Here is a 19,827-nt window from a genome sequence, read left to right as displayed (position 1 = left end):
AGAGTCCTCAAACGTTCCTCATATGTTAAGCTTTTCATTCCTGGGACCATTCTCGTGAACCTCCTCTGAACATGCTCCAGCGTCACTACTCCAAATGTGATCTGACCACAGCTTTTGAGTCTCAGAAGTACATCCCTGCTTTTATATTCAAGTCCTCTCAAAATAAGTGCCATCACTGCATTTACCTTCCTAGCTATTGACTCAACCTGCAAGCTTACCGTGAGAGAACCCTGGACCAGAACTCCCAAGTCTCTTTGCACTTCAGACTTGCGAATTTTCTCCCCACTTAGAAAATAGCCCATGTCTCTTTTCTTCCTACTAAAAAGTGCATGACCTCTCACTTTCCCATGTTGTACTCTATCTGCCAGTTCTTTGTCCTATCTCCTAATCTGCTCAAGTCCTTCTGCAGCTTCCCCGCCTCCTCAATGTTACTTGTCCCTCTACCAATCTTTGCATCATTTGCAAACCTAGCCAGAATGCTCAGTTCCTTTGCCTAGATTGTTAACATACAAAATGAAAAGTTGTGGGCCCAAAACGGAGCCTTGTGGAACACCATTGGTCACCGGCTGCCATCCTGAGAAGGACCCCTACTCTCTGCTTTCTGCCAGACAGCCAAGCTTCTATCCATGCTAGCACCTTGCCTCTGATACCATGGGCCCTTATTTTACTCAGTAGCCTCCTGTGCAGGACCTTGTCAAAGGCCTTCTTGAAGTCAGGTAGGTAACATACATCGGCTCTCCTTGGTCTAACCTATTCATTACTTCTTCAAAGAATTCTAGCAAATTTGTGAGGCATGATCTCCCCTTGATGAAATCATGCTGACTTTGCCCTATTTATCGTACACTTTCAAGTATTCAGAAATCTCTTCCTTCACAATGGATTTCAGGGTCTTACCCACGAATGAGGTTAGGCTCATCGGTTTGTAATATTCTGTCTTTTGCCTTACTCCCTTTTTAAACAGGGGTATCATGTTAGCAATTTTCCAATCCTCTGGGGTTTTCCCTGATTCGAATGGTTTCTGAAAGATCATCACTAACATCTCCACGATCTCTTCAGCTATCTCCCTTATAACTCTGGGGGTGTAGTCCACCAGCTGGCACTTAGGGTGGGACATAGGATGGGAAAAGATGATTGGCTGGTTAACAGATCAGGTATAAATTGGTCTTTTTGAAGTCTTAAGTTGTAGCAAATGGTGTATCACTGGAGTCAGCAGACATATGGAACACAATGAGGGAGATACAAATATGTAAAGTGAATGGGCTAAAATCTGGCAAATGGATTATATTATGAGGAAATGTGAAACCATGCACTTCAGAAAAAGTCTGGTTGAAGATTTGTAGCTCGGGTGTCCGTTGTTGTGGTTCTGTTCGCTGAGCTGGAAGTTTTTGCTGCAAACGTTTCGTTCCCTGGCTAGGGAACATCATCAGTGCTATTGGAGCCTCCTGTGAAGCGCTGCTTTGATGTTTCTTCCGGTATTTATAGTGGTTTGTTCTTGCCGCTTCCGGGTGTCAGTTTCAGCTGTAGTAGTTTGTATGTGGGGTCCAGGTCGATGTGTCTGTTAATGGAGTTTGTGGATGAATGCCATGCCTCTAGGAATTCCCTGGCTGTTCTCTGTCTGGCTTGTCCTATGATGGTAGTGTTTTCCCAGTCAAATTCATGTTCCTGGTTGTCTGAGTGTATGGCTACTAGGGATAGCTGGTCGTGTCGTTTTGTGGCTAGCTGATGTTCATGGATGCGGATTGTTAGCTGTCTTCCTGTTTGTCCTATATAGTGTTTTGTGCAGTCCTTGCATAGTATTTTGTAAACTACGTTAGTTTGGCTCGTGCTGGCTATTGGATCCTTTGTTCTAGTGAGTTGTTGTCTGAGTGTGGAAGTTGGCTTGTGTGCTGTTATGAGTCCTAAGGGTCGCAGTAGTCTGGCTGTCAGTTCTGAGACGCTCCTGACGTATGGTAGTGTGGCTAGTCCTTTTGGTTGTGGCATGTCCTCGTTCCATGGTATCACCAGATGCCTAAGAGATAGACCACGGAACGAGGACATGCCACAACCAAAAGGACTAGCCACACTACCATATGTCAGGAGCGTCTCAGAACTGACAGCCAGACTACTGCGACCCTTAGGACTCATAACAGCACACAAGCCAACTTCCACACTCAGACAACAACTCACTAGAACAAAGGATCCAATAGCCAGCACGAGCCAAACTAACGTAGTTTACAAAATACCATGCAAGGACTGCACAAAACACTATATAGGACAAACAGGAAGACAGCTAACAATCCGCATCCATGAACATCAGCTAGCCACAAAACGACACGACCAGCTATCCCTAGTAGCCACACACTCCGACAACCAGGAACATGAATTTGACTGGGAAAACACTACCATCATAGGACAAGCCAGACAGAGAACAGCCAGGGAATTCCTAGAGGCATGGCAGTCATCCACAAACTCCATTAACAGACACATGGACCTGGACCCCATATACAAACCACTACAGCTGAAACTGATACCCGGAAGCGGCAAGAACATCCATTAACAGACACATGGACCTGGACCCCACATACAAACTACTACAGCTGAAACTGACACCCGGAAGCAGCAAGAACAAACCACTATAAATACCGGAAGAAACATCAAAGCAGCGCTTCACAGGAGGCTCCAATAGCACTGATGATGTTCCCTAGCCAGGAAACGAAACGTTTGCAGCAAAAACTTCCAGCTCGGTGAACAGAACCACAACAACTTCAGAAAAAATTAAAAAGCAGCACACTATTTAAGTGGTGATTCACCACAGAGCTTAGACACAGACAGATATAGATGACCTAGTACACAAATCAAAGCTTAATGAGCAGCTACAGCATTGCTTCTAATTTTGTTTCTGAGGCTCGTGTGCTACAGTGACTTCCAAAACTGGAAACAGCAGACACCAGATTCTTGGAAGTGGAAGCCCTAGAATGAAGGGGGAACACCACAAAATGCAACATGCACATGTGGGGCATGCAGACCATGGAAGAGGAAATCTGCTTCAAACATGTTATGTCGTCAAATTCACAACATAACAGACTAAATAACTATTTAAAGACCAATGTTATGACTGAGTTAACACTAAGCACAAACTTTTTGTAGTTCTATAGACTCTAGGTCATAACTTCCAGAGAAAGTGAGGATTGCAGATGCTGGAGATCAGAGCCGACAATGCTGATTCCTGATGAAGGGTTTATGTCCAAAACATCGATTCGCCTGCTCCTCAGATGCTGCTGTTCTTTTCCAGCACCACACTCTCGACGCTGCTCATAACTTCTGTCCAATGAGGAAAGAATTAATTTCAGCTGGAGATGGTGCCATCTCCAGCTGAATAACCTGCAAGTGTAATCTTATGGCTGAATGCCAACTAACTGAGACACCAAAGAAAGCTGGAGAGAATGTATTTGGCAGTAAAAGGCCATTGTGATCTATTGAAAGCTGTCTTTTTGAATTACATGAACCACTAAAAATCCAACTGCCAAACACACTTGACATTAAGCAATACTGCTCCACAATGCTACTTATTGGCAATGTCCATCCTTACCCATCAGATCCAGTGAGCTCTGGTGATTGGAGATAATGACATAGGGACCTTTGACATCCAGATTTTCCAACCCCTTCACTTCAAGTTTAATTCCATACAAATTCTTGATGTGTTGCAAAACACTACGGACTAATCTAGAAAAATCAAAAGAAATCTGGTTAACAGAAACAGAACTTGGACAAACAAGTACAGACAAACTGAAGGGACATCCCAAAGTTGCAACTTGCATTCCAAACAGCAGAAATGGCATGGGACAAATGAAGCCAAGCAATCACAGAACTAACATATCAGTTCCAACATCCACAGACCTGACATGCTCTGCTGTGAATGGCAGTGGACCACTAAATAACCAAAAGCAACTGCAGCAGTATGCAGGTGGGCACATCCATGCAAAAATCACAAGGCTGAAACATCCGCACCCACTGTCACCAGAAGGGCACTTATTAGCCACACACTATATCACCAACTTAAAAGCACTGAGTACTGCAGAGTTTCCAAGCCCTGACAACATTACAATTGTAATAATCATAATATCATTGGAAACCTTTGCTCCACAACTAAGCCCCGAGTCTAGAAGCTTCAGTACAACTACAGCACTGACAGTTACCTAGCAATGTTAAAATTTACCCAGGCATGTCTTGTACACAGAACAGGACAAATCCAACTCAGCAAACTGTCATCTAATCAGTATATTCTTGATTATCAGTAAAGTCACAGTGATGGAAGATATCAACAACAATGCTATCACAAACAGCCTGCTCAGTGACGCCCAAATTGGGTTTTGCCAGGGCTACTCAGCTTCTGGTAATGTGGTGACCAGAACTGTACGCAATATTCCATCTGTGGCCTAACTAAAGTTCTACAAAGCGGCAGCATTACCTGCCTATCCTTATACTCAATGCCCTGTCCAATGAAGGCAGACATGCCATTGGCCTATTTCACTCCCTTATCTACATGAGCTGCCACTTTTAGTGATCTGTGGATCTGCATACCCAGATCCCTCTGCATGTCAATACACCTAAAGGTTCTGCCATTCACTATATACAGTAATTTCCGATGTACTTGACCTCCCAAAATGCATCACATCACATCTGCCCATATTAAACCCTGCCATTTTTCTGCCCATGCCTCCAACTAATTCATATCCTGCTCTGACAATCCTCCTCACTATCTGCAATTCTACTAATCTTTGTATCATCCACAAACTTACTAGACCAGCTACATTTTCCTCCAGATCATTTATGCAGATCACAAACATCAGAGGTCCCAGCACTAATCCCTGTGCAACACCACTAGTCACAATCCTCCATTCTAAATAGCATCCTTCCTACCCACTTTCTCCTATAACTAAGCCAGTTTTGTATTCATTTTGCCAACTCACCCCAGTACCATGTGACTTCACCTTTTGTACCAGTCTGCCATGAGGGACCTTGTCAAAAAGCTTTACTGAAGTCCATGTAGACACCAACTGCTTTTCCCTTCGTCATCTTCTTCACCTCCTCAAAAACTTCAATCAAGTTAGTGAAGCACACCTTCCCCTGCAAAATCATGATGTCTATCGTTATTAAATCCATTTCTAAATGCATGTAGATCTTGTCCCGAGGCTCTTTTCCAATAACTTATCCACCACCGACATATGTTCAGAGGCCTGTATTTTCCAGGATTATCCCTGCTACCTTTCTTAAACAATGGGACAACATTGGCAATTCTAGTCCTCTGTGACCTCCCTTGTGGCTAAAGAGCATACAAAGATATTTGTCAATGTTCCAGCAATTTGCACTCTTGCCTCCAATATTCTGGGATAGATCCCATCAGAACCCTGGGGCCTTCCCTACCTTAATATTTCCCTTTTCAATAGCAGCTTGGCTAAGAACCTCGACAGAAAGCGAGGACTGCAGATGCTGGAGATCAGATCTGAAAATGTGTTGTTGGAAAAGCGCAGAAGGCCAGGCAGCATCCAAGGAGCAGGAGATTCGATGTTTCGGGCATGAGCCCTTCTTCAGGAATGAGTAATGTGTGTCCAGCAGGCTAAGATAAAAGGTAGGGAGGAGGGACTTGGGGGAGAGGCGTTGGAAATGCGATAGGTGGAAGGAGGTCAAGGTGATGGTGATAGGCCGGAGTGGGGGTGAGGGCAGAGAGGTCAGGAAGAAGATTGCAGGTGCTGAGTTCGAGGGATTTGAGTGAGACATGGGGGGGGGGGGGAAAATGAGGAAACTGGAGAAATCTAGGTTCATCCCTTGTGGTTGGAGGGCTCCTAGGTGGAAGATGAGGCGCTCTTCCTCCAGCCGCCGTGTTGCTATGGTCTGGCGATGGAGGAGTCCAAGGACCTGCATGTCCTTGGTGGAGTGGGAAGGGGGAGTTGAAGTGTTGAGCCACGGGGTGGTTGGTCCGGGTGTCCCAGAGGTGTTCTCTGAAACGTTTCACAAGTAGGCAGCCTGTCTCCCCAACATAAAGGAGCCTGAAGGGTGGAGAGATAAGTGAGAGGAGGCTGGGGGTGGGGAGAAAGTAGCATAGAGTACAATAGGCAGTGGGGGAGGGGATGAAGGGGATGGGGGGACGGTGGAGTGGATAGGTGGAAAAAGGTAGGCAGGTAGGACAAGTCATGGGGACAGTGCTGAGCTGGAAGTTTTGGAACTAGGGTGAGATGGGGGAAGGGGAAATGAGGAAACTGTTGAAGTCCACATTGATGCCCTGGGGTTGAAGTGTTCTGAGGCGGAAGATGAGGTGTTCTTTCTCCAGGTGTCTGGTGGTGAGGGAGCGGTGATGAAGGAGGCCCAGGAGCTCCATGTCCTCGGCAGAGTGGGAGGGGGAGTTGAAATTTTGGGCCACGGGGCGGTGTGGTTGATTGGTGCAGGTGTCCCGGAGATGTTCCCTAAAGCGCTCTGCTAGGAGGCGCCCAGTCTCCCCAATGTAGAGGAGACCGCATCGGGAGCAACGGATACAATAAATGATATTAGTGGATGTGCAGGCAAAACTTTGATGGATGTGGAAGGCTCCTTTAGGGCCTTGAATAGAGGTGAGGGAGGTGGTGTGGGTGCAGGTTTTACAGTTCCTGCGATGGCAGGGGAAGGTGCCAGGGTGGGAGGGTGGATTGCAGGGGGGCGTGGACCTGACCAGGTAGTCACGGAGGGAACGGTCTTTGCGGAAGGCGGAAAGGGATGGGGAGGGAAATATATCCCTGGTGGTGGGGTCTTTTTGGAGGTGGCGGAAATGTCGGTGGATGATTTGGTTTATGCAAAGGTTTGTAGGGTGGAAGGTGAGCACCAGGGGTGTTCTGTCCTTGTTATGGTTGGAGGGGTGGGGTCTGAGGGCGGAGGTGCGGGATGTGGACGAGATGCGTTGGAGGACATCTTTAACCACGTGGGAAGGGAATTTGCGATCTCTAAAGGAGGAGGCCATCTGGTGTATTCTGTGGTGGAACTGGTCCTCCTGGGAGCAGATACGGCGGAGGCGGAGGAATTGGTAATATGGGATGCATTTTTGCAAGAGGTAGGGTGGGAAGAGGTGTAATCCAGGTAGCTGTGGGTGTCAGTGGGTTTGTAAAAAAAAGTCAGTGTCAAGTTGGTCGTTATTAATAGAGATGGAGGGGTCCAGGAAGGGGAGGGAGGTGTCAGAGATGGTCCAGGTAAATTTAAGGTCAGGGTGGAATGTGTTGGTGAAGTTGTGAATTGCTCAACCTCCTCGCGGGAGCATGAGGTGGAGCCAATGCAGTCATCAATGTAGCAGAGGAAGAGGTGGGGAGTGATGCCGGTGTAATTACGGAAGATCAACTGTTCTACGTAGCCAAAGAGACAGCAGAGCTGGGCCTCCTTCACCACCACTCCCTCACCACCAGACGCCTGGAGGAAGAACACCTCATCTTCCGCTTCGGAACACTTCAATCCCAGGGTATCAATGTGGACTCATTTTCCTCATTTCCCCTTCTCCCACCTCACCCCAGTTCCAAGCTTCCAGCTCAGCACTGTCCCCATGACTTGTCTTACCTGCCTACCTTCTTTTCCAACTATCCACTCCACCCTCCCCCCAACCTATCACCTTCATCCCCTTCCCCACTCACCTATTCTACTCTATGCTACTTTCTCCCTACCCACCCTATCACTTATCTCTCCACCTTCAGGCTCCTCTATATTGGGGAGACAGGCCGCCTACTTGTGGAACGCTTCAGGCTCTCTGCCTTTATTCCTGAAGGTTTTTGCCCGAAACGTCGATTTCGTTGCTCCTCGGATGCTGCCTGAACTGCTGTGCTCTTCCAGCACCACTAATCCAGAATCTGGTTTCCAGCATCTGCAGTCATTGTTTTTACCTCTATAATAGTAGTGTTGTCCCAGTCGAACTCATGTTGCTTGTCATCTGCGTGTGTGGCTCCTAAGGATAGCTGGTCGTATCGTTTCGTGGCTATTTGATGTTCAAGGATGCGGATCGTTAGCTGTCTTCCTGTTTGTCCTATGTAGTGTTTTGTGCAGTCCTTGCATGGGATTTTGTACAATACAAAAGTCCTTTCGCACTACTATTATAGGACAAGCCAAACAGAACAGCCAGGGAATTCCTAGAGGCATGGCACTCATCCACAGATTCAATCAATAAGCACATTGACCTGGACCCAATATACTGGCCACTGCAGGGGACAGCTGGAACTGACAACCGGAAGTGGCAGATACAAATCACTATAAATGCCAGAGGAAACATCACAGAAGCGCTTCACAGGAGGCTCCCAAGCACTGAGGGTACCTCTGCTGGCAACGCTTTCCAAACACCCACCACCCTCTATGTAAAGTACTTGTCGCGTGTATCCCCCTTCAACTTTCCACCTCTCATGTTGAAAGCATGACCTTGTGTTATTGAATCCTTCACCCTGGGAAAAAGCTTGTTTCGATCCACCCTGTCTATACCCCTCATGAATATGTAAACCTCAATCAGGTCCCCCCAATCTCCTTTTTTCTAATGAAAATAAACCTAACCTACTCAACCTCTCTTCATAGCTAGCACCTTCCATACCAGGCAACATCCTCGTAAACCTTCTCTGCACCCTCTCCAAAGCATCCACATCCTTTTGGTAATGTGGCGCCCAGAACTGTAGGCAGTATTCTAAATGCGGTTGAACCAATGTCTTGTACAATTTTAACATGACTTGCCAGCTCTTATACTCAATACCCTGTCCAATGAAGGCAAGCATACTATATGCCTTCTTGACCACTCTACCCACCTGTGTAGCAACCTTCAGGGTACAATGGACCTGCACTCCCAGATCTCTCTGCCCAAAAACTTTTCCCAAGGCTCTTCCATTCATTGTATATTCCCTCTAGAATTAGTCTTGCCTAAATGCATCACCTCACATTTGTCTGGATTGAAAGCCATCTGCCACTTTTCTGCCCAACTCTCCATCCTCCTTTATTCTGACAGTCCCTTAAGCTTTCTGCTACTCCACCAATCTTGGTGTCATCTGCAAACTTGCTGATCATACCAACAGGGCCCTCTTCTAGATCGTTTATGTATATCACATACAACAGTGGCCCCAACACTGACCCCTGTGGAACACCACTGGTCACCATTCTCCATTTCAAGAAACTCCCTTCAACTACTACCGTCTCCTGTTGCTCAACCAGTTCTTTATCCACCTAGCTAGAACACCCTGCACACCATGTGACTTCACTTTCTCCATTAGTCTACAATGGAGAACCTTAGCAAACGCCTTACTGAAGTCCATGTATATGACATCAACAGCCCTTCCTTCATCTAACAACTTGGTCACTTCCTCAAAGAACTCTGTTAAGTTGGTAAGGCACGATCTCCCCCCGCTCCCCCCCCCCCCCGCCCAAAACCATGTTGCCTATCACTGATAAGCTCATTCTTTTCTAAATATAAATAGATCCTATCCCTCAGTACCCTCTCCAACAACTTCCCCACCACTGACGTCAGGCTCACTGGTCTCTAGTTACCCAGAATATCCCTACTACCCTTCTTGTACAGGGGAACAACATGAGCAACCTTCCAGTCCTCCGGCAACTCACCTGTATTTAACATTGCCACAAAGATATCTGTCAGGGCCCCAGCTATTTCCTCTCTCGCCTCCCTCAGTAACCTGGGATAGATCCCATCAGGTCCTGGGGATTTGTCCACCTTAACCTCTAGCATACCCAACACATCTTCCCTACTTATGCCTATGTGGTCCAGACCAATCAAACTTCTGTCTCTAATCTCAAGATTCATCACGTTCCTCTCCTCAGCAAACAGTGACGCAAAGTAATCATTCAGAATCTCACCCATTCTCTCAGGTTCGACACACAACCTTCCTTCATTATCTTTTAGTGGACCAATCCTTTCTCTAGTTACCCACCTGCTTATAAGAATAAAATGCTTTGGGATTCCTTAATTCTGCTTGCTAAAGCTATTTCATGATCCCTTTTAGCCCACTTGTTTCCTTGTTTAAGACTTGTCCTACTTTTCCAATATTCCTCCAGGGCCCATTCTGTTCTTAGCTGCCTAGGCCTTATGTACGCTTCCCTTTTCCTCTTGGCTAGTCGTACAATTTCTCCTGTCATCCACGGTTCATGAATCTTGCCCTTCCAATTCTTTGCCTTCAACGGAACATGCCTATCCTGCACTCCCATTAACCTATCTTCATAAGCCTCCCACATCTCAAATGTGGACTTTCCTCCAAATAGCTGTATCCAATCCACATTTCCCAGTTCCTGCCTAATTTTGATATAATTGGCCTTGGCCCAGTTTAGTACTCTTCCCTTAGGACCACTTTCTTCTTTGTCTACGAGTATTCAAAAACTTACAGAATTGTGGTCACAGTTCCCAAAGAAATCCCCCACAGCAACTTCTACCACTTGTCCTGGTTCATTCCCCAGTACCAGGTCCAATATGGCCCCTTCCCTCATCGGACTATTGACATACTGCTCTGGAAAATTCTCCTGGACGCTTCGTACAAATTCTACTCCATCCAGACCTCTGACACTAAGTGTATCCCAGTCAATGTTGGGAAAATTAAAATCTCCCATCACCACTACATTTATTCATAATCTGTTTACCTATTTGTTCTTCTACCTCACGCTCACTGTTGGGACGTCTGTAATACAGCCTCAACAATGTGATTGCACCCTTCCGATTTCTCAGCTCCACCCATAATGCCTCACTACCCAAGCCGTGATATCGTCCGTAACCAGCAATGGAACTCCACCCCCTCTTTTACTTCCCTCCCTATGAACATTTAGCTGCCAATCATCATGCCCTTCCTTCAACCTCCGTGATGGCAATGTCATACTCCCAGGCACCAATCTAAGCCCTAAGTTCATCTGCCTTACACACTATACTCCTTGCATTAAAATAGATGCGTTTCAGGCCACCAGTTCTTTTGTGCTCATCTGTTCTCTGCCTATTCTTCCCTTTATTAATGCTATCTTCATGATTCTTACAGTCTCCACCTCGCTGCCTAATTGTTTTCTCTTCTGGTTCCCAGTCCTCTGCCACATTAGTTTAAAACCTCCCCAACAGCAGTAGCAAAAACTCCCCCAAGGACATTGGTTCCGGTCTGGTTCAGATGTAGACTGTCCCTTTTGAAATAGTCCCACCTTTCCCAGAACAGGTCCCAATGTCCAACAAACCTGAACCCCTCCCTCCTACATGATCGCTCAAGCCACGTGTTAATCCTGCCTATTTTTTCATTTCTACACTGGCTAGCATGTGGCACTGGTAGTAATCCCAAGATCACTACTTTTGAGGTCCTCCCCTTTAACTTTTAGGCTTTCCAGGCTTCTCCATTACAGCCTTTCTTAAACAAAAGCACAACATTAGACACCCGTCAGTGTGATGATGCTGTCACTTCAAAAACAAAATCCAGGACAAAATAACCTTTTAAAGAGAGGTTTAAGGAATAGCTGCCAAACTGGGTACTTGAAAATGATTTAAGTAAATAACTTGCAAGGCCTTTATGGTTTTTTTGTAAAGTTGGAACAATGGAAACAGTGTGGCCAGCTCTCTCAGATCCAGATTACTGGACTTTGGTTTTTTTTCAGTAGCTGAAAATGTGTTGCTGGAAAAGCACAGCAGGTCAGGCAGCATCCAAGGAACAGGAAATTCGACATTTCGGGCATAAGCCCTTCATCAGGAAGGGCTTTTTTTTTTCAGTAGCTCAGCTACTGTTTGGAGGTCTCAAAAGAGTTGGAAGCTTCAATGAATACCTCTTGGCTGTTACACTGAATGTTCTCTTGATTTTCTTTCTTCCTGGATTGGAAAACTGCATGTAAGAATCTGTGTCTGAATTTGCCTTTTAGCCAAGGAATGTTTATGGGATGTTACTATATAGGGACAGTTAACATAGAATAGTACAGCGCAGTACAGCCCTTCGGCCCTCCATGTTATGCCGCTCTGTGAAACCAATCTGAAGCCTATCTACCCTACACTATTCCATTTACATCCATGTGTTTATCCAAAAATCATTTAAATGCCCTTAAAGTTGGCAAATCTACTACTGTTGCAGGCAGGGCATTCCACGCCCCTACTGAGTAAAGAAACTGCCTCTGACATCTGCTCTGGATCTACCACCCCTCAATTTAAAGCTATGTCGCCCATCACCGTCCGAGGGAAAAGGCTCTCACTGTCCACCCTGTCTAACCCTCTGATGATGTCTCAATTAAGTCACCTCTCAACTTTCTTCTCTCTCATGAAAACAGCCTCACATCCCTCAGCCTTTCGTCATAAGACCTTCCCACCGTACCAGGCAGCATTCTAGTAACCTTCCTCTGAACCCTTTCCAACGCTACCACATCCTTCCTATAATGCGGTCACCAGAACTATATGTAATACTCCAAGTGCAGTCGCACTCGAGTTGTCTACAGCTGCAGCATGACCTCATGGCTCCGAAACCCAATCCCTCTACCAATAAAACCTAACACACCGTATGTCTTCTTAACAACCGTATCAACCTGGGTGCCAACTTTCAGGGATCTATGTACATGGACATCAAGATCTCTCTACTCATCTATACTACCAAGAATCTTACCAGTAGCCCAGTACTCTATTCCTGTTACTCCTTTCAAAGTGAATCACCTCACACTTTTCCCACATTAAACTCCACTTGCCACCTCTTAACCCAGCTCTCCTGCTTCTCTACTTCCCTCTGTAACCTGTAACATCCTTCTGCACTATCCACCACACCACTGACCTTAGCGTCATCCGCAAATTTACCAACTCCTCCTTCTACACCCTCATCCAAGTCATTTATAACAATGACAAACAGCAGTGGCTCCAAAACAGATCCTTGTGGTACACCACTAGTAACTGAACTCCAGGGTGAACATTTCTCATCAACCACCACCCTCTGTCTTCTTTCAGCTAGCCAATTTCTGATCCAAACTACTGAATCACCCCCCATGCCTCCATATTTTGTACAACAGCCTACCATGGGGAATCTTATCAAACGCCTTACTGAAATCTACATACACATCAACCATTTTATCCTCATCCATCTCTTTGCACGTTCTTAAAGAACTCAGTTTCTTAGGCACAACTCACCCTTGACAAAACCATGTTGACTATCCCTAATCAACTTACTCCTCTCTAGTAGTCATGATTTGGAGATGCCGGTGTTGGAACTGGAGTGTACAAAGTTAAAAATCACACAACACCAGGTTATAGTCCAACAGGTTTAATGGGAAGCACACTAGCTTTCGGAGCGATGCTCCTTCATCACCTAGACTACAACCTAGTGTTGTGTGATTTTTAACTTTGTACTCCTCTCTGGATCATCATCAATCCTTTCTCTTCTAACCTTTTCCAATACTTTACCCACAACGAAGGAAGGCTCACTGGTCTATAATTACAAGGGTTGTCTCTACTCCCCTTCTTGAACAAGGGGACACTATTCTGGCACTATTCCTGTAGACAATGACGACAAAGATCAAAGCCAAAGGCTCTGAAATCTGCCTCTCTGCACCCCAGAGAATTCTAGGACAAATCCTATCCGGCCCAGGGGACTTACCTATTTTCACACTTCCCAGAACTGCCAACACCTCATCCTTGTGAACTGCAATCCTGTCTAGTCTAGTAGCCTGTATCTCAGTATTCTCAACAACATTGTCTTTTTCCATTGTGAATACTGATGAAGAACATTCATTTAGTGCTTCCCCAATCTTCTTGGACTCCATGCACAACTTCCCACTACTATCCTTGACTGGCCCTAATCTTAGGGTAAAAAATGAGGTCTGCAGATGCTGGAGATCACAGCTGAAAATGTGTTGCTGGTTAAAGCACAGCAGGTTAGGTAGCATCCAAGGAACAGGAAATTTGACGTTTCGGGCATAAGCCCTTCATCAGGAATGAGGAGAGTGTGCCAAGCAGGCTAAGATAAGAGGTAGGGCGGAGGGACTTGTGGGAGGGGCGATGGATATTGATAGGTGGAAGGAGGTCAAGGTGAGGGTGATAGGCCGGAGAGGTCAGGAAGAAGATTGCAGGTTAGGAGGGCAGTGCTGAGTTGAGGGAACCGACTGAGACAAGGTGGGGGGGGGGGGGGGGGGGGGGTGGAATGAGGAAACTGGAGAAATCTGAGTTCATTCCTTGTGGTTGGAGGGTTCCCAGGCGCAAGATGAGGCGCTCCTCCTCCAGCCGTCGTGTTGTTATGTTCTGCCGGTGGAGGAGTCCAAGGACCTATATGTCCTCGGTGGAGTGGGAGGGAGAGTTAAAGTGTTGAGCCACGGGGTGGTTGGGTTGATTGGTCCGGGCATCTCCCAGACCATCCATAACCTCATCACCTCGGGGATCTCCCATCCACCGCCTCCAACCTCATAGTCCCACAACCCCGCACCGCCCTTTTCTACCTCCTGCCCAAAATCCACAAACCTGACTGCCCCGGCCGACCCATTGTCTCAGCCTGCTCCTGCCCCACCGAACTCATCTCCCAATACCTCGACACGGTTCTGTCCCCTTTAGTCCAAGAACTCCCCACCTACGTTCAGGACACCACCCACGCCCTCCACCTCCTCCAGGATTTGCGCTTCCCCGGTCCCCAATGCCTTATTTTCACGATGGACATCCAGTCCCTGTACACCTCCATCCCCCATCACGAAGGACTCAAAGCCCTCCGCTTCTTCCTTTCCCACCGCACCAACCAGTACCCTTCCACTGACACCCTCCTTCGACTGACTGAACTGGTCCTCACCCTGAATAACTTCTCTCTTCAATCCTCCCACTTCCTCCACACTAAAGGAGTTGCCATGGGCACCCGCATGGGCCCCAGCTATGCCTGTCTCTTCGTAGGATATGTGGAACAGTCCATCTTCCGCAACTACACTGGCACCACCCCCCACCTTTTCCTCCGCTACATCGATGACTGTATCGGCGCTGACTCGTGCTCCCACGAGGAGGTTGAACAGTTCATCAACTTTACTAACACCTTCCATCCCAACCTCAAATTCACCTGGACTGTCTCAGACTCCTTCCTCCCCTTCCTAAACCTTTCCATTTCTATCTCGGGCGACCGACTCAACACAGACATCTACTATAAACCGACTGACTCCCACAGCTACTTGGACTACACCACCTCCCACCCTGCTCCCTGTAAAAACGCCATCCCATATTCCCAATTCCTTCGTCTCTGTCGCATTTGCTCCCAGGAGGACCAGTTCCAACACTGCACAGCCCAGATGGCCTCCTTCTTCAAGGACCGCAGATTCCCCCCAGACGTGAACGACGATGCCCTCCACCGCATCTCCTCCACTTCCCGCTCCTCCGCCCTTGAGCCCTGCCCCTCCAACTGCCACCAAGACAGAACCCCACTGGTTCTCACCTACCACCCCACCAACCTCTGTATACAACGTATCATCCACCGTCATTTCCGCCACCTCCAAACGGATCCCACCACCAGGGACATATTTCCCTCCCCTCCCCTATCAGTGTTCCGCAAAGACCACTCCCTTCATGACTCCCTCGTCAGGTCCACACCCCCCACCAACCCAACCTCCATTCCCGGCACCTTCCCTTGCAACCGCAGGAAATGTAAAACTTGCGCCCACACCTCCTCCCTCACTTCCCTCCAAGGCCCCAAGGGATCCTTCCATATCCGCCACAAGTTCACCCGTACCTCCACACACATCATCTATTGCATCCGCTGCACCTGATGTGGCCTCCTCTATATTGGGGAGACGGGCCGCTTACTTGCGGAACGCTTCAGAGAACACCTCTGGGACGCAGGGACCAATCAACCCAACCACCCCGTGGCTCAACACTTTAACTCTCCCTCCCACTCCACCGAGGACATGCAGGTCCTTGGACTCCTCCACCGGCAGAACATAACACCATCTTCCGCCTGGGAACCCTCCAACCACAAGGAATGAACTCAGATTTCTCCAGTTTCCTCATTTCCCCCCCCCCCCCCCCCACCTTGTCTCAGTCGGTTCCCTCAACTCAGCACTGCCCTCCTAACCTGCAATCTTCTTCCTGACCTCTCCGCCCCCACCCCACTCCGGCCTATCACCCTCACCTTGACCTCCTTCCATCTATCCCACCTCCATCGCCCCTCCCCCAAGTCCCTCCTCCCTACCTTTTATCTTAGCCTGCTTGGCTACTCTCTCTCATTTCTGATGAAGGGCTTATGCCCGAAACGTCGAATTTCCTGTTCCTTGGATGCTGCCTAACCTGCTGTGCTTTAACCAGCAACACATTTTCAGCTGGCCCTAATCTTACTCTAATCATTCTTTTATTCCTGATATATAAAGCTTTAGGGTTTTCCTTGATCGTATCTGCCAACTTAATTAGTAATAGGTACTGTATCTATTATTTGGTTAAGTTTTCTAATCGTTAAGTTATTCTAACTTCTTTCTTTTCCTTGTATTTTAACTGCAGTGTTTAGGTAATATGCATTTTGCTTCATATAGAATAGTTTGACCAGTCGCATCACATCTGGAACATGGCACTTCACATTTATCTTTAAAATAAGAAAAGGTTAGGGTCTAGGCTACCTTCTTAAAATATTTGGAGGCAGTCTGGTCTGGTCCATAACACGAGTCCTCACCAGCTGGTTTTAGATTATACAAATATCTTTGCTCAGTGTCCTCTAAATTTCTTCCTAATATCCCACAATATCCTGGGATACACTTGATCAGGTCCTGGAGATTTATCTACCTTTATGCTTTCTAAGGCCTCCAGCACTTAAAAATAGTTCACGTTACTGAAAAGGAAAACATCAATGTTTATTTCCCCAAGTTCTCCAATCTCTACGACATTCTCCACAGTAAAAACCAACACAAAATGTTCGTTAAATAACCTTCCCATCTCCGGAGATTCAACAAATATGACCGCGTTGATCATTAAGGAGTCATACTCTCTGTCTGGTTGCTGTCTCGCTCTGAATGTATTTGTAAGATCTTTTGGATTATCATTAACCTTATCCGTCAAACCTCTCTCAAGTTGTCTCTTTGCCTTCCTGATTTCCTTAAGAATGCTCCTACACTTTATATTCTGAGATTCAGTTGTTGCCAGTTGTCTACATCTAATATATGATTTTTTTTTACTCTTGACTAGAACCTCAATATCTTTATTCATCCATTTACACTTAAAGCCTGACCCTTCACTCTAACAGGAACATAATAGGAGTCTTGCACTGATCAATCAGCTTTTGAAAGTTCTTATTTCATGCCATTAAAATTTGCCTAACCCCAATTAAGAACTTGCACTTTTATAGCCTTACCCTTTTACATCACTATTTTAAAACTAATACTGTTAGGATCACTTGTTCCAAAGTGTTCTACTTCTAACACTTCAGTCATTTGCCCTGCCTTATTACCTGAAGAGAAGGTCAAGTTTTGCTTCTTCTCTTGTAGGAAGATTTACATATTGAAAGAAAATCTTCTTGAACACATTTAACAAATTCTTCACCATCCAAGCCTTTAAAACTATGGCAGTCTCAGTCAATGCTTGGAAAATTAAAATCCCCTGTGATAGTCTTTTTATTCTTACATATATCAGAGATCTCTCTACATACAGTCGGTTCTACTACGACACGTGTTTCTTCAATGCAAATTGGTTTTAACATGACTGAAGAATTTATAGAATTATTTGCAGAATTCGAACTTTCCTTACCCGTATTGACTATAACATGATTCCGACCCCATTAGTTTAAATGGCAAGGCTATCGTGGGATTTCCTTATAACTCGGGATTGCACAACATAACTTTGGCGTTGTAATAGAATCGACTGTACTTGCTTCTCAATTTCCCTCTGACTATTGGGGCGCCTACAGTACAATTCCACCAAGATGATCATCCCCCTTTCTTATTTCTAATTTCAACCCATATATTTTCACTAAATGATCTCTCGTAAGTATCTTCTCTAATATTTTCCTTAAGCAAAAATGCCACTCCCACTCCTCGCTTTCCATCTTTCCCATAGTATCTAAAACTTGGAACATTTGAGATACTAGGCCTGTCTACCCCTCAGCGAAGTTCCTTAATAGCCATGACATCACAGTCCCATGTTCCTAAGCATGCTCTGAATTCATCAGCCTTACCTGTAAGGCCTCTTGCATTGAAATAAATGCAGGTTAATTCTACAGAGTTATTTAGTTCACCCACATGCTTGTCTTTTCTAATTAACATTCTCTTTTCTATTCAGAACAATCCTCATCTTTCTATTTTCACTGTTACTTGGGAAGCCCTCACCCTCTAAAAACGTTTACAGGCTGCCAAAATAGAACTAGCAAATCTCCCCATGAGGATTTGGTCCCCTTCCAAGCAGGTGAAACCCATCTTTTTTGAATAGGTCTTTTCTGTTGCAGAAGAGATCCTAATGAATGCTTTCACTCTACTCAATCATGCATTAAAACAGGTCAAGGCAGCAGCTCACCCTTCCAAAGAGCAAGAAATGCTGGCCTAGTTAGTGGCATCTTCACCCTATGAATGAACAAAAAGTGACCAGCAATATTTCAGGATAATTAAATTAAAACACTAATACTTTCACCGATAATTAACATTCTTGAATTATGTTCATTGTATTCTTTAACTATTGAGGAATCAAGGCTCATGGGAATAGGTAAAGTGGTGTGAGGCCCTGATCTAGAATGGCATTTAAAGCTTGTGGGGTTGTATAGCCTACTCCTTATGATCTATGTTCTTGAGGTGAGGACCATGACTTAACTGACCAGCACGATTGTCCAAAAGCTGCTAGTATTGCTAACAAATTCGAGACATACAGCACTTTTAAGAGCCTTAAAGGATGGGAAACATATGAATTAGCTTCAAACACAGAGTGTATGCCGTTTAATCACTTTTTTTGTTTTTATCTCTAAACCCAAGACAAAGTAATGTGCTTCTAGCATTTCTCTACAGTAGTTGCTCATATGCAGGAAAACTTCTTAAAACACTTTACTTTGCAGGAGAACAATGAGACTAGTTGGATGGAAAAGTCAACTAAACACAATAAAGTTTGAAGAAATGTTAAAAGTAGAGCAGAAGAATGATGTACAAGCACAATACAAAATGCAAAAGCACAGATACAGATCAAACAACCAACAGCAGGCAGCAGAACAAGTCATCCAGTGTTGTAGAGGTGGTTTAGTGCAGACAAGAACAAAAAGTGACGCTGACAGTATCATTGAAGAGTAGAGCACAAATCTATACTGACTTGCTCTAACATCAATCCAGTCAGTCCTATGGACTCTTCTTAACTTCTATCAAATCTCCCCTCAGCCATTGCTACTCTAGAGAAAACAACCCTTAAGTGTCATACAAAGCTGCAACATGACATCCTGACTCTTGTATTCAATGCACGAAACAATAAAGGCAAGTATGCAATTTGCCTTCTTTACCACTCTGTCTGCCTGCGTGGCATGGAACTGCAAAATTCCTCCGCACATCGATGCTATGCAGTGCCCTGCCATTAACTAGATACTTTTCCTTAACACAATCTCCCAAAGTGCAGCATCTCATACTTGCCTGGATTAAACTCCATCTGCCATTTCTCTGCTCACATCTGCAACTGATCTATATTCCATTGTATCCTTTGACAACTTTTTACACTATCCACAACTCCACCGATCTTTTTATCAGCTGCAAACTTACTACATAACCCATCTATGCTTTCATCCAGGTCATTTAAGTATATCTTAAGCAGCAGAGGTCCAAGAACCGATCCCTGCGGAACACCACTAGTCATGGACCTCCTGCCAAAAAGTACCATTCTTCTACCACTCCTCTCTGCCTTCCATGGGCAAGCCAATTCTGAATCCAAACAGCCAAGTCACCATGGGTCCTATGCATCTTAATCTT

General features: G+C 45.7%; 1 protein-coding gene across 1 annotated transcript in view; it reads right to left on the bottom strand.

Annotated features, from left to right (window-relative positions):
• agpat2 (1-acylglycerol-3-phosphate O-acyltransferase 2 (lysophosphatidic acid acyltransferase, beta)) overlaps positions 1–19,827 on the bottom strand; it is a 72,453-nt gene that overhangs the window by 47,267 nt on the left and 5,359 nt on the right. Inside the window, exon 2 of the mRNA XM_060841689.1 lies at positions 3,569–3,702. Within this exon, the coding sequence (XP_060697672.1) occupies positions 3,569–3,702 (134 nt within the window). The remainder of the gene's footprint in view (positions 1–3,568; positions 3,703–19,827) is intronic.

This window comes from Hemiscyllium ocellatum, chromosome 21 (assembly GCF_020745735.1).
Source record: "Hemiscyllium ocellatum isolate sHemOce1 chromosome 21, sHemOce1.pat.X.cur, whole genome shotgun sequence".
Lineage (NCBI taxonomy): Eukaryota > Metazoa > Chordata > Chondrichthyes > Orectolobiformes > Hemiscylliidae > Hemiscyllium > Hemiscyllium ocellatum.
Note: the sequence above shows the minus strand (reverse complement) of the source record. Positions and strands in the feature narration are given on the sequence as shown.